Here is a 27995-nt window from a genome sequence, read left to right as displayed (position 1 = left end):
GTGGATGGGTGATAGGTTCAGGTCCTAATAACCTTGTTGTATTTTTCACTGCAGACTGGTTACTTCAGATGTAGCTTTTTACACTGGAAACCTTCAAGCTCTGAAAGGCCTTAACAACTTAGACCTAAACATGGCTGAAATCTGGGAGCAGAAGAGGTGATAATCCATTGGGAGCAGTCACCGGGCTCTGACAACAGACCGACTTTCTTCTAAGCAGCGTGACAACTGTGAGGTGAATACTTAAGACTGGAGTCCAAGAAAGGGCACTATTGATAGCTGGGGAAACTAGACTCAGAGTGAGCTGCAGGGAGTGATCTTTTCAGTGTCCTTCAGCAAGAAACAAGTGATCAGCTGTCTGTGCAATGTTTTTTCATTCTCTCTGGAAACAGACTCAGGTTTCTTTGGACCAAATCCAAAAGAACACATAGCTGTAACACAGCTGTAGTTGTCTAGAATGCTCTGTATATCTTTATATTAAAAAGATGCTTTGCATTTCTTCTAGTGCAATGAAATTCACATGGTGTCCCACCTTATTTAATGATGGTACGATATAAAAATCTCGCAGTTGGAACTCTGTAGAAAATGTTTTTCTCAATGAAACTATGCTGTTCTAAAATTTATTTTTTTACAGAACTTTATATAAATAAATGTCCTTTGATTGCTTGCATAGAGGATTCAGATTTGTTAGGGAGCAGGCCTGTTTCAGGGGATTTCTCGTGGCTGGGCTCTAAACTGCCATCTGAAGATACAGTTTTTCTTAGAACTTGTCAGTTCGCTGAAGCCGTTGCCTAGAGGATGGAGTTGTGAAAGGAGTGTTAGCAGTGACAGCGTTAACAGTGGCTTTCCTTGGAATTGGAAGGCAGGAGAAAGGCTGATGTGGGAATGGATTTTTGCAGCTACCCAACCCAGGAGCAAGCACGGCCCCTCACAGAAGGGCCAGGACAGGAAGTCTTTTAGGACTTTGCTGGGCCGTTCTAAAGACACAAAGCCCTGTGTATAAAGTCAGAGGAAGACACAGAATTTTCAAGATTATAGGCTGCTTATACAAGGTTGCCCCATTAAGGAAGGTGCAACTGAAACTAATTTATTGAAGAGTTTTTAATACTACCTTTTAAGACTGGATGCTGCCAGTACTAAGTAAAAGTGCCTGTGTACTTCACTTCACACCTCTTTACCTAACCATAGTCTGAGTGCCTAACCCTGTGATGATGATGTATGATAGAATGGTCTACAGTGTGCGTGTGTGTGTGTGCCTCTGGTTTCCTCAGGCAGGCATGCTTATCTGTTAGCACAACAGATGTCCTTAATTGTCAGTCAAAATAAAGCTATAAAATCACAGTTGTTTTTAAAGACCAACTTCTTTAATGATACATACCAGTGTTATACTAAGCTTATAAAATAAAGTCGTCTGCATGTAAATACAAGAGAAACATTAAGAAATCAATAGTGATCAGGACAGGGATTTCAGTTCCTGTACAAATTTAGAAATGACTCAAGAGAAGATAAATTAACATACATGGCTGTGACAATATGAACATGGGTGTCATCAACATGATCCATTTATTGAAAAAAGAGGGCAGATCAAGGAGTAAGATATCAACAGGAAATCCAGTCTTAAATGGGATATGAAAAAGCAAACACCACACGTGGATACTGAGGCATTTTTCTCAAGTATTCGATTCTTTGGGCGAGTTTGGGACACCAACACTTCCCGCTCTCGCTATACAGAAGTGGAGGTATTGACAGCCTTACCCCAGTATCTCCCTGTACAGTTGGGCTGTGACATCCCACTTGTAGTTTGTGGGGGAGAGAGAGGTTGGGAGGGTGGTGAGCACGTGAAATACAGGGGGGTCTGAACGGGCCATGGAGCAGTGGTGAAACTTCTGGTTTTCAACCGTGCCTGCCGCTTATACTTCATAAAAAGTTGCATGAGTAGCTAACCGTGTCGTCCCACATGTGTTGCTTCACAGCTTTATATCTGCAGTTACAAGCAATTCAAAACTACTAAGTGTTAGAGGCAAGCCTCTTAACTTCTTATCAAAGAAGATCTGTCCATCTTACCTCAAGACAAACAGTATTGCACTTCAAGGTTATATTAACTGAGTTACAGAATCTCTTTAAGGACTGAAGCATTACTTACGCACATCCATTGCGCTATGTGTCTGCTTAAAAAGATAAGCAAGAGAAATTAATTTCAAATTAATACTGCAGGGTACTGTGAAGATGACAAAGCAGAGGCCCTCTGTGTACTTCTATTTCTAATTAAAAGGTTCTTCCATCGTGAGGCTGGTTTAGCACCACAGTCTCCAGAACTGACTGTGCCCTTCCACTGACTCAGTGGTCCAGGATCCGAAGGTTGCCAGATACGATTTTGTTCTCTAGTAGAGCTCCAGCTGGGATGTCAATTCTGTCACCATGATTCGCAATAATGATAACTGTTCCCTGGATTTACAGAGGAGAAAACAACTCATTAGAAACTTCAGATTGCCTGATGACTTGGAATGAGAGAGCAATGTTGTCTGGAGGACCAGTGAGCAGTAAGCTCTAACACGGCCAGATCCTGGATGCATTTAGACTGAATTGTTGCTGCACAGACTTTTTCCCCCCCAGTAAAAAAAAAAAAAAAAAAAGTTTTTTAACAAGCAATACTGACAACACTGTCACTACCAGCATACTAGATGCTATCAGCATACAAAGGCTTCTTAGAAGAGGCATGTTTGCTCTTTGGTGGAAAACTGTTGTCCCCCCTCAGTAGCTGATGGCACAGCTCACTGTGACAGCTATGAGGCAAATACACAGAATGAGCTGGTACATGTGTGTGAGCACCTGAGGCTGGTAGCAGCCAACACAGCTTCAAGCACTGGGGGCTGCAGCCCCCAGTTTGCACCCATCTGTGTCAGCAGCTGCACTGGCCTAGGCTATCACAGGACCATGGCAATGTTCTGCTAGGATTGGTCAGATCCTGAGGAAAAATTTGAGAGAAACAAATTGGCTCGATTCCAAACCCCAAACTGAAAGGAAACAGCCTGTGGCTCTCCTGTCAGCCTTGGAGGGGAGGTGGGGCACATATCTTGTGGAGCCAAAGGACAAAGATGTGAGAGTTGCTTTGAAGTCATGTGAAGCCTGTGGTGTTTTCAAGATTCATCAGCAAACCTCAGCTCTCACTGGGACTACACAGAGGAGCAGCTGCAGCAGTAACACCTTGCACTCATTCATGAGGACCTCTGTTCAGTCTTGGCTGCTGCAATCCTTGGGCCAGGTACTTAATTCCTAGGAATGTTTCCACCAACTGTGCTTCAAGGCACTGATTTTGGAAGGATCAATTACCAAGGAGCAGAGATCAGTCATGTTTATTGCAGGAGCATTCCAAGTACACACTCACCTTTAATGCAACATTCTTGCCAAATGTAACATCACCTGAAACTGTGAGATGATCCAGCTCCAGCATATCTGGAATACTTTCAAACCTCCGCAAGAAATCTTGAACCTTTTGGAGAAAGGAAAGAATAGGGACAGTTTTAAACCCATGTGTGAATTAATACAAGTGTGACAATTTCTTGAGAAGCTCTGTTTTTCAGGAATCTTCCTGGTTGAAAGAACATGGTAGTGTCATTTCTGTCAGTGATAACTATGAGAAACAGTAAAGGCAAGCTTTAGAGAGCACACACAACCCATTTCTCCTTCCCTTTCCTGAAATGAAGGGGCAAAGCAGGACCCATCATCATGCACATGTCAGGTAGTTTGTATTCTAACAACCTAACAGTGCTTTACACAGAACAAAAAAGGGGATGCCCAGATGGGCAGAGGTAGATAAAGTAAAATTTGCTTTTTACTTATTTATTGCTATAGACTGTACTTTTATTCAAAGAGATAAAAACAAAGTGTAATTATAGTATTTACCTTTGTGAAAGAACTTCCCAGTTTGACAAGAGGCACTGTTGGGAATTCACGCTTCTCGCTCATCGTTAGAGACCCAGCATTAAGGGTGTACAGATTGGACATCACAAGCAAGAGATCTGACGTGGTCTTAACAGGCAGAAAACGACTACGAGGTACGTTTATCCCCAGAGAGTTCTCAAAACTCTTAATAGCAGCACCAACTGCAGTCTCCAGCTGGATAACATTCAAGCCTCCATCCAGAGTCTGGAAGAAAAAAGCTCACGTAAACACACCCAGCAGGCAGCAGCACGCTGAACTAGAGATGAGCACAGGTCAGAGCTCTGCATGTACAGACAGACTGGCTCATTTCTGAAGGCAGCAGAGTCTCTTTCCTATAAAATCTCCCTAGCTGGTTACCTTTGGGTTAACAATGATCTCCATGTCAATAGCATTTTTCTCTTGCAGCCTTTTAATCGCAGACAGAGCAATCCACAAATTGTTGGTATTGAATATTTTGAATTTTGACACGGACTTGAATTCATCCACGTGTGCTTTTGGGACCTGAGCTATCTCCACCAACCTCAGCTTGTTTTCGTATTGCGTAAGAGTGCCACCCTGCAAGGTTCAAAGAAAAGATTTTACAGTCCTGTTCATGAGGTGCCAGAGAAACCTTCCCTCACCCCAAACAGATGCACTGTTTTGCTGGCATTTAAAGTTGAACCTCAGTGAAAACATGTTGCTTGTTCAGCTACCAGGTTACTAATTACAGAGCACGCTTAAAGTACAGTCAGGATTGTCAAACGATCACGTTTCAGCACTCCCGAGACAGTAAATTCTTTTCATGACAAATTTGTTGAGAATCTTCTGCAAGTGCTGCTGTTACTGAAAATCACCTTCACCAATTCTTTGCCAGATTACAGAGCAAAATCTAAATTCAGTCTAACAGTTCTGTATTTGTGGCACTTCCTGGAGAAACAAGTGGTGCTTCAGTAACCCAAACTGTTTTATTACAGTGCATTTCTCTGCTTTTAGGGGACCAAGAGCTTTCTTAATATCTAACAGATACAGAGAAAATCATGTTTCTCCCCAGACTTGTATTTAAAAGAGGAGAGGCTAAGTAAAGCTATGTGACACAGGATAGGTGCCATATACATGTGACAAGTTGTCCAGCCTGGACTTTGTACAAGGCCAAGCAGTTTGGGCAGCTCAGGCAGTTTTCAGTCCATAGAGACAGAGCTGCTGTATCCCACCCCTCAGTGCTCTGCTTTTACCATCCCCAAACGTCTCCCCTGTGTGACAGTTTGCACACAGCTGTGCCCTGCAGCAATCCCTCATGTTTTCAATAATCAGTGAAGTTGAGGCTGTCCTTGTCTGCTTTTGCCCAGAACCTCGATCCAATTTGTTCAATGAATTAGAACTTTATAAACTTGCTGATTTTGTGCATCTCAAATTCGATTACAACTGATGTGTTAAATGGTGCCTGAAATAGCTATAAGGAGATTTAATGTATGTCTGAATTCATGAGTCCAGAAGAGATACGAGGCTGAGGTTTTCACCAACATGCCAAGCATTCAGACCCCTGGCACAACTATTTTCCCTTTACCTTCACGTCCGCCCTGGTTTTGTTTGTGACTTCCATGACAAATTCACAGCGTTTTCCATTGGGTGGGTTCATAAGATGATTAAGAATGTAAAGGTCCACAGTGGCACCCAAGTTATCTATATTGGATACAAAAATATATTCCTTCCCCTCTGCGATAAGGTTATCTAGCAGACCAGAGTTATAGAAGCTGGCGTAGATATCTCCATGGCCTGGGGGATACCAGCACTCTGTATTCTCTCCTGAGTAAGACACATCCTTGGCTATTGGCAGCAGAGTTTCCTTATTAATTCTAGGATACCTGGGAAGACAGTGGGTTTTGTTGAGTTCTCACAAATGTCAGACTAACATAAAGAAAAATCAAAATACAATAGTAAAGGTGCAACCACTTGGGCTTTTTCATACAACATCTGAAGCTCTGCTATTTAGGTTATTGTAAGTACTCTGAACTGAAAAACTCATCCAAATACTGATCTACCACTGAGAAGCTGCAGAAGGCAATCCTTCATTCAAGAATTAAAGCCACAGTTCTCCAACCATGCTGTAAAGCAGCTTTCTACTGACACACAGGTTCAGAGCATGCCTCTGATACCATCAGCCACTTCAGAGTTCACTCTTGATAAGGAAGATGCTACATTTCCACCCAAAGCCCAGGTATCCTCAAGGAATCAAGTGGCCAGTACACCATTATTCATTCAGTTCTTAGAAACTGTGTCCCTCCCCACACTCCCCCCCTCTAATTTTAATACATTGCCTTTGACTCTGATGTTTCAGTCTTTCAGAGAGGCCCAAGATAGGACTGAACACGGGTACAGAAGACAGTATTTGCTATCACAGCATCTCCAGCTACAAACCCACAACATTTGGAATGTGAGGAAATGCAAGCTAGCTTTTCCTTTCAACCCAAGTGGAGAAGTTTTTTGATACCTGCTTTGATTAAAAGTGTATATCTTCACACGGCTGTGACTGTATTTCTGCAAGATTTTCTTTGTGTCATCATCAGTGTTGAAGGAATTCATGAGAACAAGAGGAACATCGGTGTTGTAGGATTTGTTTAAATGCTGAGATGGGAACAAAATGATAAATTTAGCATGTATTATTTGCTTTAACTTTGACACCTAAGCTTTTAGGAGAAATACATTATTCGATAAAAAAGAGTGAAAACAAATGCACGAGATAAGACAGGGATGCTTATGCCAACAAAATGGGTAATAAAACAGGTTAAGGAAAATAAATCCTGGTAAGTAATAAAGATAAGGCCCATGTTAAATAATTAATTTTTGTTTTTCAGTCTGCATTGAGATTCAAAATTCAAGAAGCACAACACCACAAAATTATTATTTTAAATTTTTGGCTAGTCTCAATTACAACAGACGTGTTCTTCCCCAAATTACTGAAGTCTGTTGGGGTAAAGTTTCAAAACTACTGCACAGTAAGCACTTCTGAGCCTTTTTGGCAGCTACAAGATGGACAATAGTATCAAGACTACATAATGAAATGTCACAGTGTTAATTATGTGAGCATCTGTAAAGTGAAACACATAAAAGCATTTCTATATGGAGAGTACAGCAAAGGCAAAAAAAACCCAAAAAACCCCACAGTGTTCCATCAAAGGTAGAGCATTCAGGAGGAAAAAAAAACAACAGTATTTCAATGAGTTCAAAGGTTTGTGTATCAGATTGTCCTCATCTGCTGGGAGTGTATGGGACCATTAACCACTGGTGGTGTCAAGAGGCTTCTGCAATGACCCTTTTGAGAAAGCACCCACAGGTGGTGCTGCATTAGGGCTGCATTAGTGGGATATAAATTTAAGTCTGCTATAGAACTGTCAAACATATATGGGAGAGTATCTCCACACGAACAACAATTGAGGCAAAATCTGCTCCAAAAACTCTGGAACAGGCACAGCCAGTTTCCTATTCTAATGACCACTTTCTTTAATTATCTGCTATAAGAGGAATATTCTGCATTAAAAACATAAGATGAAATGTCCTCTCTCAACACCAACAGCTGTTACTTTCTTTTCGTTCTTCAGAGGAAAATGCCAGCAATCACATCCAGCATGAGAGTTCTAATTCAACAAAGAACTCAGAGCTGCTGTGAAAAGCTTTGTTCTAATGCACATTAAAAAAAAAAAAACTGTTAAAAAGCTAAACTTGGATTTGCACTTGGAGGAGTCTGAAACCAGCCCAGTCATGCCAGGCCAGCTCTACCATTGAATTGCTTGTGTTCCTGGGCATGATCAATCCTCACTGTCCAGGTTGGTGTGTACAGGCTGAATTACGTGTGGAGTAGGCAGAGTTCCACTGTCCATGGCTCCATCCCTTCCATGCCTATTCTTTCCAAAGCAATTCTCCACTAGCACTGTGATCAGACCTCCTATCCCTTTCTTCTTCCTTTTGGAAAGCTTCCACTCTGATCTCTCAAAGATCTCAAAGAGATCACAGGAGAAGAGATAAAGGAGAAGCTGTGTGTCTTCCTTCCTCCAACATAGAAGGGAAAGCCCATCAGAAGTTACCTCAATCTGCTGGACTGTCAGATCCAAGAAGGTGTTCTCATTCCGCACCCCAATAAGGCTTTTTGGGCCTTTACAGCCCATGCTTGTGCCTAAGCCACCATTTAGTTTCACAACCACCAGCTTGTTCAAGACAGAAGCAATGTTATCAGGCAGTCCTCTGGCCTTTATCTTCTCATAGGGCTGGATCTGTAAAACAAAGCAAAACAAAAAGAAAAAAAAAAGCAGCAGTCAGATATTTAGAAAGAAATTGCATTCTCTTCTTCTACCCTGCAAAAACTTGTCAACAATACCTACATTTATTTATATGATTTATGACACTAAAGTACATTTGCAAAATGAGGCTATCATAAGCTCATTTTTTATAATACAAACAACCTGATTTGTTACTACAATAACCTCTTCTCTTGAGAAGTTCTATAGACTTCTTGACACCAGCCACAATCAGCTCCATCCAGATGAAAAAAGGCCTCTGTCTGCTCTTCTAGCTCGAGGAAATTTACTCAGTAATAAGGAAGAACTCAGGCTGGTTATGCCACTTATTGCCCCTTTTCCTTGCATGAGGAGGGGGAGGCCTCCTTGTGAGCCATCTAACTCACCTCCTTAGTAAGATGCCCCTCTTCAGCCAGACCACTGGGAAGAACACAGGGAAGACAATTTTTTTTGCCCCTGGGCAGCTTAAACTTGCAGATTTTAATATTTTGCACTGAGTTTGTCATAAGCAACATTCCTGGCAACAGGTTAATTCTTTCACTCAGTCTGAAACAATCTGTGTTCCAACCACTACCTCAGTGTAATAATTCATCTCTCCCTGGTGTGCTACAAAGTAGAAGGAGAGTTCCTACTTCTTATCCTGCTATTTTCATCCAGCTCACATTACACCTTGCAGGAAGTCATCTACCTTGCTGACAGCTATATCCTATAGGCTCAAATACAGTATGGACTACATTTCAGGCTGGTGATGGAGAGCAAAATCATGTTTGTAATGCCAGCATTCCTTGCACTAGGCATGGCTTGTCTCCTAATCCAAAGCACCTAAATCAAAGAAACAAAGGCAACAATGCAATGATAAGTATTATGCTAGAGAAAAATCAATACAATTATCCTTTAGCCTGCCCTCCTGGAGATTTTTCTTTGATGAAAATCCTTTCTGTTTCAATGCTGTGTGTATTCTAGCAGCAAGAAAATTACTTTAGTTCTTATAAGGTGTGTGTAAGATCCACAGTTGATCTCCAAAACCAAATACATAGAGGGTAGTTTTCAGCACTGAGTTTGCTTTGGGCAAGTCGGGCCAGGATTCAAATGGAAATTCACGGTGGAAACTGGCCCAGGAGGAACATCTTTCCTTGAACTCATTCCATTAAGAAAAATTTCCCAGTGCTTAAAATATGTACTCCAAAAAGGCAAGTGATAAGTTAACTTGAAAGCCTTAGTTTTCACCAAAATATCTTTAACTAATATGAAAACATTAAATATAATAACACCAGATTCCTTGTTGAAACACATTTGTTGAACATTAAAAATGTCAGTGTTTTCACTTAACCTTTGGTTCGGTGAGCAGTATTACTCAGGAACAAGACAAATTTTGATAGCTCTGATACCTACCCATCGAAACAAAGACATACAACTAAAATAATGAAGCTTGACAAGTAAGCCTTGTAATTACTTTCTTTTAATGATTTTTTTTTTAAAGCTACAATCTGCAAAAAAACCAGGAACTTTGCTGCTTGTTTCTAACTACTGAGAGTACAGGTACAACTATAGACTAAACTCTTCCCAGGAGAAGAGGTAACATTCAGACTTCCTTCTGACTCTATATTAAGATTTAACCAACACAATAAAGATAGAAATATTTCCAACTTCATGATCTTATCCACGTTCTTGCATTCCCACCTACCAAGTAAGTTCAGACTACACTGTACTTCTCCAGTCTTCAAAAGCTGCAGAGGTTCCCCATGACAAAACCCTATGTAATTAAGGGGCTTCAGGAGTAGTGCACAGATTATCCTAAGTGTGAAGTTATCATTTTGTAAAAGCAACAATGGAAAGGATAATCTTATGTATTCACACTATCACTTTCCATCTGAGTCACAGTAGCAGACATTGTAGTTAAACAGTTTTTATTCTACTCTTTCAGGAGACGTGAGGGCAAAGTGAGTTATCATGGCTCAGGTAGCAGGCAGTAACACAACCACTGCTGCAGTTTTCTGCTAAAAATAAGTTCTCCTCAGAGAAACAAATTAACTGATAAACAAAACAGGTGATGTTGGCATGAAGCTTCCCATTTATGTTAGCCATAGAAATGACAAGCCATTTCATTCATTGACCAGCACAAGGATTTGTCAGTAAAATATTTATAGATCAGTAAAGGACATGGGAGTGGAAACTTGCAAGCCAAGGCCTTAACTTGAACGCTAACCTTCAGACAACCAGAACTTTGATCCCTAGAAACTGAGCTACGTCACCACAACTTGATTCACACCTCTGAGAGAGACAGTTTTCAAACAAGGTTTAGAGGAGTTCCCAGAATTTTGACAGATAGTGTCTCGGTTCCAATTTTTATCATATGATTAGGAAATAAACCACAGCACTTGGACAATAATGCATTACGCATGTAAAAAGAATACTAAATCAAAATGATCTCTCCAGATTTATGTTACCTTGAACTGAGAATTAAAACCAGCCTCCTTCCTTCTTAACTGGCTGGCTAAAAACACCTCTCCAAGATCCCTTTACGAAAAAGGCTGACAGCTTGCAAGGTGTAACTTAACTTAAGCCTTCACATCTTGTTGCAAATGCAAAATCCTGTGGTAGTTGAAGTTACTGAAGGTATCTTGGTTGGACCACTCTGCTAGGGAAGCAATATGGTAAAGTCTTACCATTCCAGCTTTCCCATGTGAGCATGTGGCAGCATTTGAGGCAAAAAGGTCCCTTTATCTAGCAGTAGCAAGAAATTTAATAACCATTCTAATCAAAACCACGTCTTCAAAATTAGTCACACAGTGCCTAGAGATAACAGGATTGTGCCATATATTTCTCCAAGAACCACAGGCAGGGTACAAAACACTGTGATCAGAAGGGAAATACTGATCCATTCTTGTCTTGCTTTTTTTCTCTCTATGGCCTCCCCGAAAAATGCTAGTTATGCCCAAATGCAGCCTTTTCCCACTCTTAATTTTCTACTCCAAACCCTGGTGCAGCTTCCTGCCTCCAATTATAAATTCATAGAATACCAGGCTAGAGGGGACATCAAGGATCAACTGGTCCAACCTTTCTTGGCTAAACTCTGGTCTAGACAAATGGCATGGAACCGTTTCTTCTCAACTGCACCATCCAAAGATATCAGAAGGTTGAAATAAGTAAGGAAAGAGACAGCTGAGGTTGATAAGAGGGAAGAAGGTGGAAGATAAGGTGACAGATAAAAATCACTGGAGTCCTGGGGAAAAGGGGCAAAAGACCCTAAGAATCAGACCTGAAATAACAGGAGATAAAACACCAAGCAAAATGTCATTTTTCCAGTAAAAATTCTACCACTGGGCCCAGACATGAGACTACACAGAAGATAAGAGTGATCCCAGTAACACCAAACAGTACATCTTATTGAAACATGCATTCCTCTTCACATTTTAAATATAAACAGTAGCACTTCAGGAGCATCTCCACAGTCCTGCTTCAATAAAGGCTTAAAAGATGTGCAATCCAGGACAAGCAAAATTTGGGACAGCCAAACATGGCTCCAGAGCAGTTCAAGTGTCATTGGGCCCTGGGATAAAAGCACCATCATGGTGCCACCCAAGCACCTCAGCTTCCTGGAAGGGAACAGCCTGGCAGCTGCTCTCATGAGGGCTGTGGTGCCCTCATCCTGGATGTAGGCTGGCCCTACATCCAGGTCTGCCCCATACCAAACCTGCCTTGCACCTCATTGCTGCACCCTTAGGAGCTGGCATCAGTTCTTAACCATGAGCTCCTCCAGAGGCATCTGCCCTTAGGCCTCTCTGAGGTGGGGCTCTTAAAAGATTTATTTGTTTTCTTTTTTTTTCTTTTGTAGTGTTTGGGTTTGTGTTAGGAACTTGGCATTCTGGGAGATCTACAAAATGCATCTGGGTGTTTAGGCAGCAATCTGTTGCTGTGCCTCTTTTTAATGCAGAACATTCATTCATAAAGACTGAGCAACCCACAAAATATTTTCTGTAAGTTTAACTGTACTCAGACTTTTGGCAAATAAACAGCAACATCTGCATTCTTGAAGCTGTAGTGTTCTGTGGGGAAGGCACAAAACATCTTGAAATATAACAGTAGCTGTTGACTTGCTGGTTTTCAGCAAAGATGCACAACACATCAGTCTTGATGTTTCCTGTTTCTTAAAGAGGGGAAGAAGGAATAGGATCAGGACCAACCTATCAATGGTTGCACTGTTTCTACCAGGGCCCTGTACTCTTCTTTCCGCCTCACCAGAAGTTGCAGGAGGTGGACAACTGAAAAAGTCAAATAAAAAGCAGGATTCCTTAATAAGGAAAACTAGCTGTGAGAAACTGCACCTATGATGTCTGAAGGAAATATTCCTCCTGACACTTCTCCATTCAGCAATGGCAGAAGCCTACATTTCTCTAGGCATTCTCAAATACATTCTCAAATTCTTACCTCTCTACAAGTGGAGTTTGCTCTCCGTGGCCCTGAGCTGTGTTCATGTCATCCAAAGGTTACTAAGCTACTAACACTTGTCACTTCCATCTATCCTGGTTTCCAACATAATCCTGCCACATGCATAAACCACTGTTGAAAGAATACCAGGATGAGAAGGTTACTAAGTTGGGGCAGTCAGAACAACCCTGATACGCATCATGTTGAAACCACTTCCTAAATGCTCACATTTACCAATCTCAAAAAGGACCATTTCAGATTGCCTACACAAGCACTTTATGTTACAGAGGAACACTACAGCCCTTCATCAGGAAACTTATGACTGGCAATAGAGTTATTCAGCTAAATTAAGACAGAGAAAGCTTTCAAGTCCGCAGAGTTGTTTTATTTATAACTTAGCTGAGAAGCTTATTTCTTCCAGGAAGTGAGATGCAGAGAACTAGGACATTAATATTTAGGGGAAGTGGGGGGGAAGAAGGGGGAAAGAGAACAAACAGAACACATACATACACAGCTTATCATACACACATGTGCTGTGTGTACACACACAAGTGTACTCTTAGAACTAAAGAAAGCTCCCTTGGAAATATTAAGAGATGACAGTACAAGGACTACAAAAGTCAGCTGCTTGGGGTATGAGGAAGTGGGAAAATGAGTTATACATACTGTACCTTTTTCCTTAGTTGAATAAAAAAGGTCAGGTTATCAAGCCTACTCAAAGGGAAGCTTGTATGGCAAACTTCACAGTACTCAAAAGGAAGCTTGTCTGGCAAACTTCACAACAAACAAATTAAAGCTTTCTCACTCATGTAACCCTGCCTCAAGGGATTTCCCATCAGCTACAGCTGACCTGCAAACATCACTAAACATGGGAGGTTTATGGAGCTACATGGCATGCCCTCCATAAACCAGAAGCAACTGAGCTAAGCAAAACACTTGCACAAAGACAGCAGCAACAGCAGCTCTAGCAATTAGTTATCAGCAAGCAGTCCTGCAAACCAAAAAGAGGCACACGCTAGACTGGTCTTGCATTGGTGATGCCTTAGCATCCCCAGATGTCTCTGTTCATGCAACAGAGCACATCAGCATGACTGAAATAACACAACGCAAAGCTAGGGCAGCAGCACTGCTTGCATCTATCAGAAAGTCATCTATTAAAACAGCACCCACCGCACTTTCTATGTGGAGACTTCAGCAATCCCTAACAGGACCATGTGGCAAATAAGATGATTTCATCTGTTCTCACAGATTGCTGCCTCAGGCAGTCCAGGGGAGGATGGTTGATGCATTGGGCACTGTGCTGCCATGCACACTCACTGCCATCAGTGTTTTCTGAGGCTATTTGGAATTAAGCAGGGGTAAGGGAGAGAATCTGGAGGTCACAGAGGCCAGCAACACCTGGATGAAAACAACTTCAAGCCAAGCTGAAGCAACTGCTTTGCATAGCAGATCTGGTCATCTACTCATTGCAGATCCAGAGGACAGAACAAGTCAAAGGAACCTTTAACAGAAGGGAACTTTTTTTCTTTTGAGATTTATTGCTAAGTGGAAGCCGTGGGAGGATAGAGAAAGGAAGGATACAGAGAATTGCACTATTCCAGTTCCAAACTGCACCATTTTCACCAGTTGTGCCTAGCTTTCACAAAGACAATTTAGACCTTAAGCACTACCTTACAATAGCTAAGGTCAGTATTGCTAAGCAGTAGTAACAGAGGTGCATTCTATAAGCTTGAGGTAAAATTATTTACATGCAGCAGAGCTCAAAGGCCTTTAAATGTCATGCATCTCTTTCCTTCCTTTTACCCTTCCTTTCCATTAAAAACAATTCTACATACAAGAAAATCCTTTAGCAATCTTCTAGATACTATTGAAAGATCTTTGATATAAGGAGGTTTGCAGAATGTTAATACACAAAAATCAAATATAACTGGAGCTTTTTGATCTAGTGCAATCCTTCTCATTCCAAATGCATATCCGTTCAGGAATACCATCTGTTCATAGTTTATTCTATCCACAGTTCATTTATTCTGCTGTATTTTCAAAAGGAAACATGCAGAATAAATGAGAGAGGCAGGGCGTAGATACAGCACTTCAGTGTTGCAGGATGCATCTGAACAAACTGCAGAAGGCAAAAGATCCTGAAGGTTACCAGTGCAGATTTGTCAAGAAAGGGAAAGGACAGCTGATACAGCACAAGGGGTCATGAACGTAGGAAATAGGGCCAGATATCCAATTCCAACTGCACACCGAGATGAATTAACACACATGCACCCGTTCTCCTAGTTCCTATCATAGAATCACAGAATGTCAGAAACCATTTGGAAGGATCATTTGGTCCAACCTTTCTAATATTATTGTTTATCTGGTATGTCTCAGCACTCTGTTGAGATGATACTTAAAACTTTCCAAAGTGGGAGAATTCACCACTTCCTTTGGGGGACCGTTCCAATGTCTGACTCTCCTCAGAGTGAAAAGTTTTCCTCTTGAGTTCAACTGGAATCTCTCCAGGAGCAACTTGTGCCCATTGCCCCTTTCTTGTCCATGTGACTCCTTGTAAATAGGGAGTTTCTCACTTATCTAAAGTGACTGTTGTGCAAACTACTAAGCACAGCTTTTTGCTTTGTCATTATACTGATCTTTACAATCCCCATGCCCACAGACCCTTACTCCCTGGAGTTCAACACTGAAATTAGTTACTCAAAGGCCAAGGTAGATACATGCTGTCAGTACAAGATTGATCCCCAAAAAAACCCACAGTGCTGCCATTTCAAAGAGGACATTTGTAGAAACTTCATTCCAAAGTTCGTAGAACTTTTCAGGAGCAGAAGTGTGCAAAAAGCAGGACCTTTCTGTGTTTTGTCAATGACAGAGATTGTGTTGAGGCTGTGAAGACAGCCTGAGAAACAGCCATTCTTCTCATTAACAATGAGACTATAAACAAAGAGTAATTTTAATATACTGAAGGTACACCAGAAATCTTAATGAACCATTCACCACCAGCAGGATCTACAGAAACTTACATGCAGCACTGGGCACAGTTTAGGAGAGAAACACTACTAGATCCTCACTCCCTGCCATCACTTCCTGTCCACTCTAAGGTCAATAACCACTCTGTATTTGACTGCAAATGGATTTAAAACATTTAGGCTTGAGGTTTAGCCAAGTGTAATGCAAGTCACATCCACAGTGTTCAGACACTGTCTGAACAGCCAAAAAAATTATTTCAACTTTCAATTCTCCCTATGTTCTTCTTTCATCACTCACAATATAGCACTCCAAAAAAGAGGAGTCTGTCGTTTAGTTCAGGGACAGACTGCCTCAAAATCTTTTTGCTTTTGCTAAAGTGCCAACTACCCTTTTATGCCTTTGCTATCATGCCTGAAACTACCTAATACAGAAAGATCACAGTAAAATCCTGATAAAGTTAATGGTTCCATCCAAGCCTTCCATCAAGTGTTTAGTTCACTGGATGTTGCATCAGCTACGACACAAAAATTTATAACTCAGCCTCACTAAACGTCTCAGTTTCTTTTGGCACAGGCACTGGAAGTGACAGCTTGGCAATGAACCACTGGATCTTGAAGGGTCTTTAATTCAGAGAATAAAAAATGACAAGAACCCAGATTCAAGCAGGATCCTTTCACCATCAGGACTGCTGGATGCCAGTGCTATCATCTAGCAGTTCCAGACACATGTAGGCACTCATATACAGAACTACTTCATAACCTGTGAGGATAGACACAAGGAGAAGTAGTACTCCATGGTAATAAAAATCAATTCTTACTCCAAGGGTTTGGAAACAGTGGATTTGATGAGTAAGTGCTGCTGGGGAAACTGGGAAATTTCAGGAACAGAGAGGGGCAGGAATGACATGGCTTACAGTTGCATGACTACGGTATTACTCATTTGAGATACATCTCAAAACTGTGGTTTGGGATTGGTCTAAGATGACAAAATCTTTTGGTTTCACAATGTCACAGAAGTGATTTTCAGAACAGTTGGCATAAGACAACGTCAAGAGTAAAGTTTGTAAGGTTTTGTCAGAGACAGACAAAATGAGGGTCAGGGTTGTCATCATGAGCAGACTGCAAAGGAATGCATCCATATGACTCAATGCATACTTTCAGAAAAACAAGGAAAAACTTATTCAGCATCAAGGGACAGTTTTAGCAACAGCACCAAGTAAAACCTTAAAATCTGTTTCCAGAGTTGAATATTAGGAAGACACTTTGCTTTTAAATAAGGGCATGACCTTTGTTTCTTTTCCTTCATGGTATAGTTCATAGACCATGATAAAATGATCTACAGAGAAGAACCCAACCACTGAGGGAAAAAAACCCTTTACCAGCCAAGCTCCCTTCATACCCACATTGCTTCACGTGTGCTCCCTCCATCATACATGAGGTTCTGCATTGCTATTCTGAGATTAACTTGATTACTGCAGTTCCCTCAGAGGACTCCTAGCAGGACTCAGCTATTGCTTCCAGCTCAATCAGATCACTGCAATCTACATCAACAAGATTAAATTACACTTGCCATGTCCACATTCTTTACCTTGTCTTCTTGTTAACCAGCATCCTGAATAAGTATACTTTCTTCTCTGAAGACTGTAAGAGTAATGGGTCCTAACTAAGCCAGCTATCATTGTAAGCCTTTGGACACATGGAAGCAAAGTATCTGGATGGAAAAATCAAGTCAAAAGCTTAAGGATACAGAGTGAAATGGGTTCAATCTTCTCTTACTGTTGTCTGGAGTTTACAATTTGCTTGCACATTGATATTAATTGCTATGCCAAAAACATGGAGGTCGGGCATGAAATCTCCCATTGAAGAGAAAAATGGAGGAATACTACAAGACCATAATTTCTGTTTCAACTTACTGACAAGAACCTTTGCTTGTCAGTAGATGCTTCAGGAAAGAACAAAAAGCTACATTCAAAGTACAAGGCATAACACATTAGCTGATCCATGGAAGCCTGATCAGAAATTCTCCTCCCTCATAGTACAGTCCATGGTATTGGCATGAAAGACCTTTCCCACCTAACCTGAAACTCAGAAGTACTTTACATAAAATAGAAAATTAAAAGTCAAAAATTATAAATGCAATAAACTAGCAATGAACTTCTTTTTAGCTGTTAAAACACCCACAACCAAGCTTGGCACATTTTCTGATGCTTTTATCTTTTATATATATACATACATATATATATATATGTAAATATATATATAAATAAGTATATAAAAAATTATATACACACATACATGTATATTTGTATATATATACACATAGATACATGCATGGCATACATACCTAAACAGATACTTAGAGCTCTACTAGATATCAGCTGAAGATTACTCATACCAGAATTCCCAGTGCTTTGGACTGAGCAAGCAGCAAGCAAACTCTCCAAAACAATCACAGGCAAATAAATTCACACCACGGGGAGGTAATTTCTTCCTAGGCCATGACACTTGCAGTGCAAGATTCTCAAAAGCAGCAAAACATCACACCATCTCATAAAATAACACTGGATGGATACCTGTTTCAAATAACTCAGTACTGCAGTCTTTATTATGAAGCCCATTTAAATTATCCCTCTTTACACCTTATAAAAGCTCCTACTGCTCTTTCTGATACTAGTTACACTGATAATTCTGGAATTCTGGTCTCAAATAAATGAAAATTTATCTAATAGCTCCACAACTTATAGCTATAGCGTAACTATAGGACAAGAGCAATGGTTTAAAACTTGAACAGGGAAGATTTAGATTAGATATTGGGAGGAAATTCTTTACTATAAGGGTGGTAAAACACCAGAATAGGTTGCCCAGAGATGCTGTAGATGCCTGCTCCCTGAAAGTGTTCAAGGCTAGGTTGGATGGGGCCTTGAGCAACCTAAACTACCCAGTCATTTTATGATTCCCAGCAAAGAACAATCTGGGACAAGCTGCACTGCAGGTCACATGAAAAATGTTTCATGTAAGACACTTTCACTTTCCACTGTATGCTTACTGTACATATTAAAAAGTTGATGGAGGTAGGAAATATACAAGCAGGGTTTGAGGTTGGCAAAAACAACCCAAAAGAAAACCAAAAAACCCCAGCACCAAACATGAAAACCCACAACCCAAAACAAAGACAATACACAAAATTTCAAGCACATTAAGTTTACTCGCAGTTTTTAAAAGCACTTAGCAAACCTCCTGTCAGATGAGGAAGTCTCTATCAACTTTCCAAGGAATATGAAAACAAGGTATGTATTATTAAGTGAAGAAGGTATAGAGAATTTTCATTTGCAGGTCTTTTTCCCTAGCTTTTTTCTGTTGACACTTACCAAGTATCATTATTTGATTTAGAGTTCATGCTAGAAAGCAAAATTTCCTCCAAGATCATGCATTCATGTCACCTAAGCCAAAGTGAGGCCATTTTGCTCGAGTCTTACCATTCTGGTTTTGTGGGTTTCTTGGTTTGGGTTTTTTTTTTTTTTTTCATTTTTGGTCAAGTTGCTACATAGCTATGGGACACAGATGAGAATGAGCCAGTGGAGGCCATGAGGAAGAGGTAAGATACTTTTTCTAATATTGCCCTCTTTTCAGCCCTTTGTGACCTTAAGTTAGGCCATTGTCTAACTTCTATTCTATTTAAACAACTTGCCTAGCCGGAGAATCTTCCAACAGTCTATTTCAATATCTTATCCCAACCCTCCTGTCCTATTTGGTAATTTTCAGTCCTTAAAAGAAACTGAAAGTTTTAGTACTAAAGGTGTGCAAAACTTATAAAATAGACAATAGCTCTCCCTTGCCACAAAGCAGCCCATTCACTTGCATCAAATTGCTGTCATTTAATACCAGGATTTATCTTGACACAGAGAACAGTTTATTCCCTTCATTGTTGCAACTACCATTTTACATATTTAAAGGACTTATCATTCCCCAGAGTCTCACCCCCTCCAGACTAAAAACAACCTCTTTTTCTTCAGCCTTCCTTGTAAGTCATTTTATCTAGAATTCAAATTTCTTACCTTCGCCTCTTTAGTCAAGGGGTGTTTTTCTCCCCAGAGCAACACTTCCTTCAGTGTTACAGGACAGAAGAGACAGACATCACATGCTTCTGAAGTTAAAACACTCAGTCTTGGAAAAACCCTGGACTTGCTCTAAAGCAGCATCATTCTTCAACACTTTAGAGAGCAGTACTGCATCTCTTCTGGAAGTAACTGGACAGCCTGCCTTTCAGTTGCAAACAGAGCCTCAATTGAATCCCCACAGAGAGGCTAAGAGAAACCACAAATGTGTGAGGACACAGAAGTCCTGCAATATGCCAAGATCAGTACACTGGGAAAGGCAAGAATTCCTAACGCAACTATACCGCTAGTTACGCAAGAGTCAAAAGACAGCCTCGGGCTACTGATGAATCAATAAAATGAGTTTAGGTTTAACAGGAAGTGTTTATTTCAGTACTAAACAGTGCTGAAAAAATATTGAGAGCTTTTTCAGCAGCAGCTCAAGTGGCAGGTTAGAAGTTATAACAACATAGAAAATTAAGCTCGAAAAACCCCCGCAGTCAACTACTTCTTTCAGATTCCTTGCTTTTACTGAGCTGCTGCAGATTACAGAAGTTGCTAAATGAGCTATATAACCCAGCCCACTTGCCATATGTCCCTTTCAAATTATTTAGCAGAATGGACTGCTGGAAATAGTCTCATCTGATACACATACACTTCTTTCATGGGCAGGAGGGAAAGGAGAACAACAAGGGTCCTACCTATGGCCCCCTCTAACACAAGTTACTATTTACTCCAGTAGAGCTACCAAGTGGTAAAATGGCATCTGCCCCATTTTGCTCTCCTGCTCAAAGAACTGCTAACAAAATAGCACCAAAGAACTTGATACATATGTTAAGCAGGACCTGCTTAACATATGCCACACACAACATATGTCAATAAGTAATTACTTTTCAGTTAGAAGAAAGAGTGTTGTCCTACATGATTTTACAGAACCACAGCAGTTGTAACCATTCCATGGGTGGCTACATCATTTGCTACAAGTAAACATTTCTAAGTTTTATGGTCCCTACAGACTGTCACTTCCTCACAACTTACAGAATCTTCTGGAGGTCTCTGAATCTTCCCCCAGTCCACAGATGGTCCCTTCTCTTGTAGGAATCTATGAAATAGCTTCTTAAATCCTTCCAGGTCCTTCTTAGTGTGCTGCAAAAAAGAAATAGTTAATGCTGGTATTTAATGCATACCTATTCAATCACAGAACCATCTCTACAAAACTGATGTACATATCTATTCACAAAAGTAACTTTATCAGCCCTGAAGTAGAGACATTCTGATATGTAAGTAAAATTCTAAAACAAACCAAAAGCTCGTTTCCACTACAACTATAAGTACAAAACCAACATAGATACCTAAAAGACAAATCTTCAGTCAAAACCATAATCATTAGAATTTGGCCCAATGTTTAGGTCAACAGCTTTACCCTTCCTTTCTGCAACCCATTAAAGATTACATAGAAACTTTAATTGCTAAAGATGATTAAAGAGAGTGATAACTCTGTCACCCAGTTTATATAGAACTTCTGATGACATTCTATCCAGGCTACTCTTCCACACATGATCAGAACACATCCTAAAAATCAGGATTGTGATATTGTCATTTGCCTCCCTGTATAATATTTGCCTCAATTTCCTACATGCAGTTTCTCCTGTTACAATACACATCATGCTCCTTACCTCTAGCCCATTTGAAGGTGCAGTCTCAAGTATCTTATCAAGCTCTATTTTCATTGAATACTCCAACTCCTGTCGAATGACTTCCTGAAACTGTGAACTGCCAGCTTGAGACATTGCTTTGCTCAAATCTGAAATAAAAACAGAAGCACTGGTTAAAGGGGAAAAAAAAAAAAAAAAAAAAAAAAAAAAGCTTAATTAGATTACAAATAACCTTAATTTTTGTCTTAAAAATTAATAAATTGATATAAAACTAGTCACATTTTATTACTGTGCTAGCACTTCAGGAATCTGGAGTTTCTGTTTTTAGTAACTTGGTGAACACACCTTAAGTTTGGGTCAAAAAACATCAACCCTTCTCTCAAAACTCAAAAAAGTCCCAGAAGACCAATCAATCTCAAGAAGTGTCCAGAAAGTGCACACAAGAATCCACATCCTACCATATCAATATACTGTAGCAAGTAAAAGTGTGAAAAAACTTTTCACTAAAAAAAAATCTTTTATGTGGAACATCTGTTCACACAAGCAAATAAACACATATGCTTTAATTATTTATACAGTGCACTTTCACACCATCTTAATTTTGTCCCAGTAAATATTCCCTTATCTTACCTTATTGTATGAGTATTTTCACACTACAGCATGCAACTCAGTTACTAAGCAACCTAGAAAATTAGTCTATCACTTCAGCATTTGTTTTGCTGTTGAAAGTGATAAGCTCCATAAACGTAAAAAAGAGTAAATACACAAATGTTCTAAAAAGTCCACATTGCAGAAAGAAAGGGGAGATAACATGACTTTATTTTTCCAACAGAAAGCATTTGTAGTGAGAGCACTCTCAAAAGACATTCTGAGTATATTCTCTAAAGACCTCAGTTAATTTAATTCCTGCCAAATCCCTTGAGTAATCACTTCTCTGTAACAGAGAGTGATGTATTGCCAAATATAGCTGAATTTTAGAAACACCCTGAATAGTAGTACAAAAAGGGGACAGGAGAAAACTTTGCAAGTGAACAGAGTGACAGTGCCAGAAAATATTGTTAGAAGAGGAACCCGTGTTTAAAGTTTACTTATTTAAAACACGCATTAAAAGGCTATTTGATTAAGAACATCTAAGAAAGCCAGAGGCAGTTAATTTTAATGCAATTCTGATTTTATTTTAGTTTTTTTAAGCAAAGTATTTCACAGCTTCAGCCTCAGTGACAGTGTGTAATCCTTGCTTTGAAGCCCACAGAAGCCATTTTCCTGACTGCACTGTTTTGCAGGTAGGGGAGGAAAAAAAAAAAAAAAAAAAAAAAAAAGGACAGATAAGTGCTGCAGTGCACATACAGTGTGTGGTGCACCACGGGGAAACGCCAGCTCAAGATGAACACTACAATGCACAATAGGATCTTTTCTTTTACTAAATGCTTCGTTTAGTAGTAAAAAACAGGTAATACTTGAAAGCTTGCTAGGTGTATCTTTCCGGGTCAAATGTTCAAAAACATGAACAACTCTTCATTAGGAAGCACCTCCTCCTACTGCGAAATGAGAAGGTCTATACCAGTCCAACACCTTCACATCGAACTGCTACTTTTTAGTCACACATTTGGGTTGATGCTACTGTTTAAACAACTTCCAGAAAAACAACTGCTAGGAGATACTTTGATAGGTTTGTAATGCCCCCTTGCATCCTGTTGCAATACAGGATGTCTGTTACACCAAGAGTGGTCCTTTGTCACAGTTCATCAGCCTGCAAAACATTTGAACCTCCCAATATGATGCAAGGCATCTCACAAGAAGCTCTGCAAATATCAAGTATTCAGCTGAGACTGTCATTTGTGCTGTTAAACACATGGAGGCTAAGTAAGGAAGAGCCAGCTAGCAACTTTCCCAGGTTGCCATGTAATTAGGAAAACCTTGCTCGCTCATAAAAGCCAAAAAGACTTGAGTCTACCAGATAAAAGCATTCAGAGATTAAGTAACATCACAAGCAAATCAGAAGAAAAAGGGGATCATAAAAGTAACTGCGTGATAATATCCTAGTTTCTTCAGTTTTTTATAATACAATATATTCTCCAAGACTTAATGAGCAAATGCTAAACACCTCTGATCACCAACATCCTTGCACAGAAGCAAAGCAAACTTGTTGCTTTCTCCAAACACCAAGTGTTGAACACACAGCCCAGCCAGCTAGATGGGACATTTCTTGCCAAAGCCCAGCTAGCCAAAGCTCCCAGAACTGTCAGCTCAGAACAGTTGCACTCTTCCTTGGCAACAGAGAATATTCAGGTTTTATGTTGACCACTCAATAGATTCAATATGCCAGGGCATGGTTGCTTGGGGAGACCATTATTAGTAAGGTTGCTATTATTATTTGGGGGAAAGAGAAAAACATAGCTGGAGACCACAAAGAGGTGTTTGCTTGATGCAGGAAAAGTATCTATTCTGCATATGTAACAATTTGAATACTGTAACTAAGCAGCCAAGAGAAATAGCTACTTAGAGCTTTTCTGCTTTTAACATGCCATTGCAAGGCAGAGGCTTTTAAGCATTTGTCTTAACTCCACTGGGATTTGGACTGGAGGGGAACCTATGGCACTCTCCAAAGCCTTCCCAAAGCAAGACTACAACCGCAGCATCCACTCCAACCAAAGGAATGCAGCAGTAGTTGTTCCTGTGTTGCTGCCCCTCAGATTTTTTGGGAAGAAAGTATTTATTCACCTGAGCCTATCGCAAGCAGGACAACTGCAGTGCTTTAAGAGGAGCTTCTGTTAAACTTAACAGCCCAAGTGAAAGTTGATTTTCCTTCCCCCCCTAATAGCAACGAAGAAGCAGGAAAGCCAGTGCAACTACAGATCTGAAACCAGTTATTTCCTACAGGAAAGTAATATTTCCTAGGGCTATAATGAAAAGCAGTTATTGCACCTCTAAAAATCGGATGGGAGGCAGGGGTGTCAGGTCAGAGAAGATTTCCAAGGGTACATGCAGCCATAAACTCCCAAATTATTTTTTAAAAATAAATGCCTCTTCCAATCTCTTTTGCAACCAATGCCTCAGATTTCAAGGTAAACCCACTTTAATGGGACCAATATTCTTGAACACTCATTTGAAGAAAGAAAACAGCAGGATAAAGCGGTGGAAGACTCTGGGGGGACCAGCTCATGCGGGAAATTATCAAGGAAGAGAGAAACAAGACTAAACAGTTGAGGTTTCCCTGGACTTTGCACAAATGACCACCCAGGATATCCTATCTTCCCATCTTCAGTAAAAGCACTTCTTCAAGTAGTAGAGAAAGGAGTGCTCTTTTATCAAGTTCACAGTGGTGTCTGACACGTGGAGAGTTTCACTCAAACCCTCCTGCCCCCAGTTATTTCTAGCACGCTTTTGTGCTCTGCTCTCACTGCTAATCTGCCCCCTGCCCTCACAGCATGAACTACAGTATATGGCAGAGCATTTGCAGGTTCATGATACACAGCTTTATAACTGACATATGAAAAAACAAAACATAATCAATCAGACCAAGGTAATGAAAACTAGGCCTTTGTACATTGTCAGAAACCAAATAAGGGACACCCTCACGAAAACTACACAAGGACAGAACATAAGCGATCCCTTATTTAGGGGTTTGAATGTATTTCTTTTCTGCCATCCCTCCTCTTATTTTACATTAACAGCACAGAATGCATTAAGATTTATTAGCTCTATTCAGTAATTCATTCACTGTCTTGGTACTCAGTATACAAGGACCCAGAAAAGGAAGAAGTCATGGGACAAATCAAGCAAGAAGTCTCGCCTCTCATGAAAAGATTTGGAATCTTTTGGGCTGAGGGTTATGAATTGTAATTACTTTTGCAATCCAAATAACCATACAGAAAGACCTGCAGCAGAAAATTATTTAGGTCTCACAGGAGCCAGCCTGCTTGCATAAAAATAAAGAAGGGTGGCCAGTAAGCTAAAACACGTGGCTGAACTTTAAAAGCTCTATCCCTGAACTCTGTGCTGAGGGTACAGATTGAATGCCTTAACTGCCACCAATGCCACTGAAAGTTCAAGGCAATTTTTATCCTTGATGTGGATAAAACCCTCCTTAAATACCCATAATATAATACACAATGCTAATAAATATTACTTACTTTGATTTCTAGAACAAAACACACCCACTCTGCCTTTGCAAACATTTTTCTTTTCCTGCTACTTGAGTCAAACTTTGTCAGCCTATGTTGGACTGAAGGACAGGTAAAGTGAAACCTACATGCTCTCTCTCTCTGTCCTTAATGGATGAGCACATTAACCTGAGCAAACTCAGAAGTTTCAACCAGAAAAAAGTTTCTGCCAGCTGTGGCACCAAGAATTTAGGTGTTACAGCCAGACACAGCTGGATTTCTAACTCTAGGAGCTGATCCTCATGCTAAAAATATCACTAGACATTGGCAACATATTTTGGTACTATTTGCCTTAAATAGTACTCAAATCGCAGATAATTCTAAGAAAAGCTTTTAAGACTGCCTAATCTTAAGTAATATTTTTAAAAACTGGTTATGATCTTCACATAGGTTTCTCCAGCTTTCAGTTTCATAAAGAATATCACTTGTCTGCAAGATGGCTACCTTCAGCAATAGGCTGAGACAAGCAAATTCCATTAAAAAAGAACAATTCCGAATGTATTTTTGTAATTTCACAGCAAGAAGTGGCTTGATAGCTTTCAGGACTGTTGGCTGAGCAATGTGGCTTCAACACTTCTCCCCTCTGGCTCTCTGCGTTTTGCCCAGGTGCCTCAGGATGTTTGCAGACAGTTGATGCATTCACACATCAAATGTTGTACAGTCCTCTACACACACCAGGTGAGTGACAGCAATTTCCCTAAGCCTGCAAAGGCCCTCAGCTGCCTGCAACGTCCAAGTTCAAGTAGCAAAGGACCTACTCTCCTTCTTTCTACAAGCAGAAATACATTTGTTGACAGGCCTGCATGGATTTATATTGACGAAACCTACAAGCACGGGTTTCATTACAAAAAAGCACACATGCATCATTAGGAACGTGAGAGAGGAGGGAAAGAAAACTGCCAGAGAAATTAACCAAAGTAATTTTTCTTCCCCAAATGACCTCTTGTGGGCTGGCTCCCTGTTTCGCAATACAGGAATCTGAAACTCAGACCACGTACGCACACACTCACACATACAGAGAGTTAAAGGAGAGCACCGGAGCCAATCGGGATCACAAAATGCCAAAATACACTCAAGCCTCTGCAGGGAGGGGGGGGGCGGGGAAACAAAATGTGGAGATGTTCGACCTCCGTGCTATTCCCCCCCACTTTATCAGATGGGTTAGCGAAGAGGGGAGATTGGCACGTGCAAGATCCCCCCGTATACTCCAGCTCCTGCCGGAGCATCAGCCGTGGGTAGGAACCTTGCCGCTTCAAGGTTCCACCGTGCGCCTACACGGCACGGGAGGGCCACCCAGCCACCGAGACAAGCGAACCGAGTGGATCAGAACCGGCAGAGGCCCCGCTGCCAAAATAACCGGTAACACTCCGAGGGAGAGCCCTTTGGCATATCGCAACTCGGCTGCCGATCGGGCTGCTGCACCTACGGCTGCCCGAGCTCTACCGCGGACTGCTGAAAAGAAGATTAAAAAACAAACCCAACCAAACAAACAAAAAAGAAGCCCTCCCCCCAGAAAAACCCCAAGCAAACAACGAAAAATAATAAAAAAAAAAACCCAGATATATGTACACACAGCTGAAAAGTCAAAAAAAAAAAAAAAGAATTACAAAGCACGTCAGCTTACCTGCTATAAAAGACATTTTGGCTCTTTAATAAAACAAACACTTTGCTCTTATAAATACAGAGTGGATTGTTTAGGGTGTTTTTCCCCTCAGGCAGGGGAGGGAAGGGCCAGGAGGGCAGGCAGGCTGCCTCCCCGCGCCCCTGCGGAGCTTGGCGGCCGCCGGCAGTCGAGCAGCTGCGGGGCGGAGGGAAACGGGGAAACAGGGAGAGACGGCGGCCCCGGTCCCCTCTGGGAGCAGCCCGCCCGCCGCGCTGGCCCCTCAGCCGAGCAGTCCCTCCCGGGCCGGCGGGCGGGAGGCAAACCCCGAGGAATTTAAATTTCATCAATGAAAGAGGCGGACCCGCCGCGCCCCGGGTTTCGCCACCCCCCTCACTACTCACACCCCCCCCCAGCCCTCCCCTCCTCTCCCCTCCCCGCCGGGCTGGGCCGACCGCCTCTCCGGGGCTCCCCGCACGGCTCCTCCCAGCTCCCGGACGGGACAGGCCGGGTCGGATCAGCCGCCCCCCGCTCCGCCTGCCTTGCGCGGCCGTTAGGCCTGAGGGCGGCCCCGCCTCCCCCTCGGGCGGCGGGTGGGCCGCGAGGGGCCTCCCCGCCGCCACCGCCCCCTCACGCCGCCCCGGGGAGGAGATGGGGGGCGGAGGGGGGAGAGGAGGGGGAGAAGGAGGGAAGGGGGGGGCGGCGGCCCTGCCGTACCCACCTCGTCGCTGCCGGCACCGCGGGCGGCGGGGGGCGGGGAGGGGCGGGGCGGCGGCGCGGAGACCCGCGTGCCTCGCGTGTGCCCCCGCCCACACCCCCCGCACTCCCCCTCCCCCCCCCCTTCCCCGCTTCTCCGCCGGCGGAGGGCGGGGTTCTGCCGTT

The 27995-nt window shown here is 41.6% G+C and overlaps 2 protein-coding genes across 11 annotated transcripts in view; one reads left to right on the top strand and one right to left on the bottom strand.

Moving 5' to 3' along the window:
- Positions 1-1430, top strand: part of VPS54 (VPS54 subunit of GARP complex) — a 50921-nt gene extending 49491 nt beyond the window's left edge. For all 9 annotated transcript variants that reach the window (XM_030448446.1, XM_030448450.1, XM_030448448.1 and 6 more), the window contains one exon: positions 55-1430. In XM_030448446.1, the coding sequence (XP_030304306.1) occupies positions 55-160 (106 nt within the window). In that variant the 3' untranslated portion in view covers positions 161-1430. The remainder of the gene's footprint in view (positions 1-54) is intronic.
- Positions 1340-27936, bottom strand: UGP2 (UDP-glucose pyrophosphorylase 2). Of its 2 annotated transcripts, none has more exons than XM_030448455.1 (10): positions 27835-27936; positions 21372-21499; positions 20734-20841; positions 7998-8183; positions 6407-6540; positions 5483-5780; positions 4297-4494; positions 3901-4143; positions 3383-3487; positions 1340-2442 (listed from the first exon to the last, which is right to left on the bottom strand). In XM_030448455.1, the coding sequence occupies exons 2-10, from the start codon at positions 21483-21485 to the stop codon at positions 2335-2337; spliced, it is 1494 nt and encodes a 497-aa protein (XP_030304315.1). In that variant the 5' UTR covers positions 21486-21499; positions 27835-27936; the 3' UTR covers positions 1340-2334. The 2 variants fall into 2 exon arrangements, with proteins under 2 accessions (XP_030304315.1, XP_030304314.1); XM_030448454.1 differs by lacking the exon at positions 27835-27936 and adding an exon at positions 27138-27443.
- Positions 27937-27995: the final 59 nt, after the last annotated feature.

This window comes from Calypte anna, chromosome 3 (genome assembly GCF_003957555.1).
Source record: "Calypte anna isolate BGI_N300 chromosome 3, bCalAnn1_v1.p, whole genome shotgun sequence".
Lineage (NCBI taxonomy): Eukaryota > Metazoa > Chordata > Aves > Apodiformes > Trochilidae > Calypte > Calypte anna.
The sequence above is the reverse complement of the archived record's forward strand: the minus strand, read 5'-3'. Positions and strand labels throughout refer to the sequence as shown.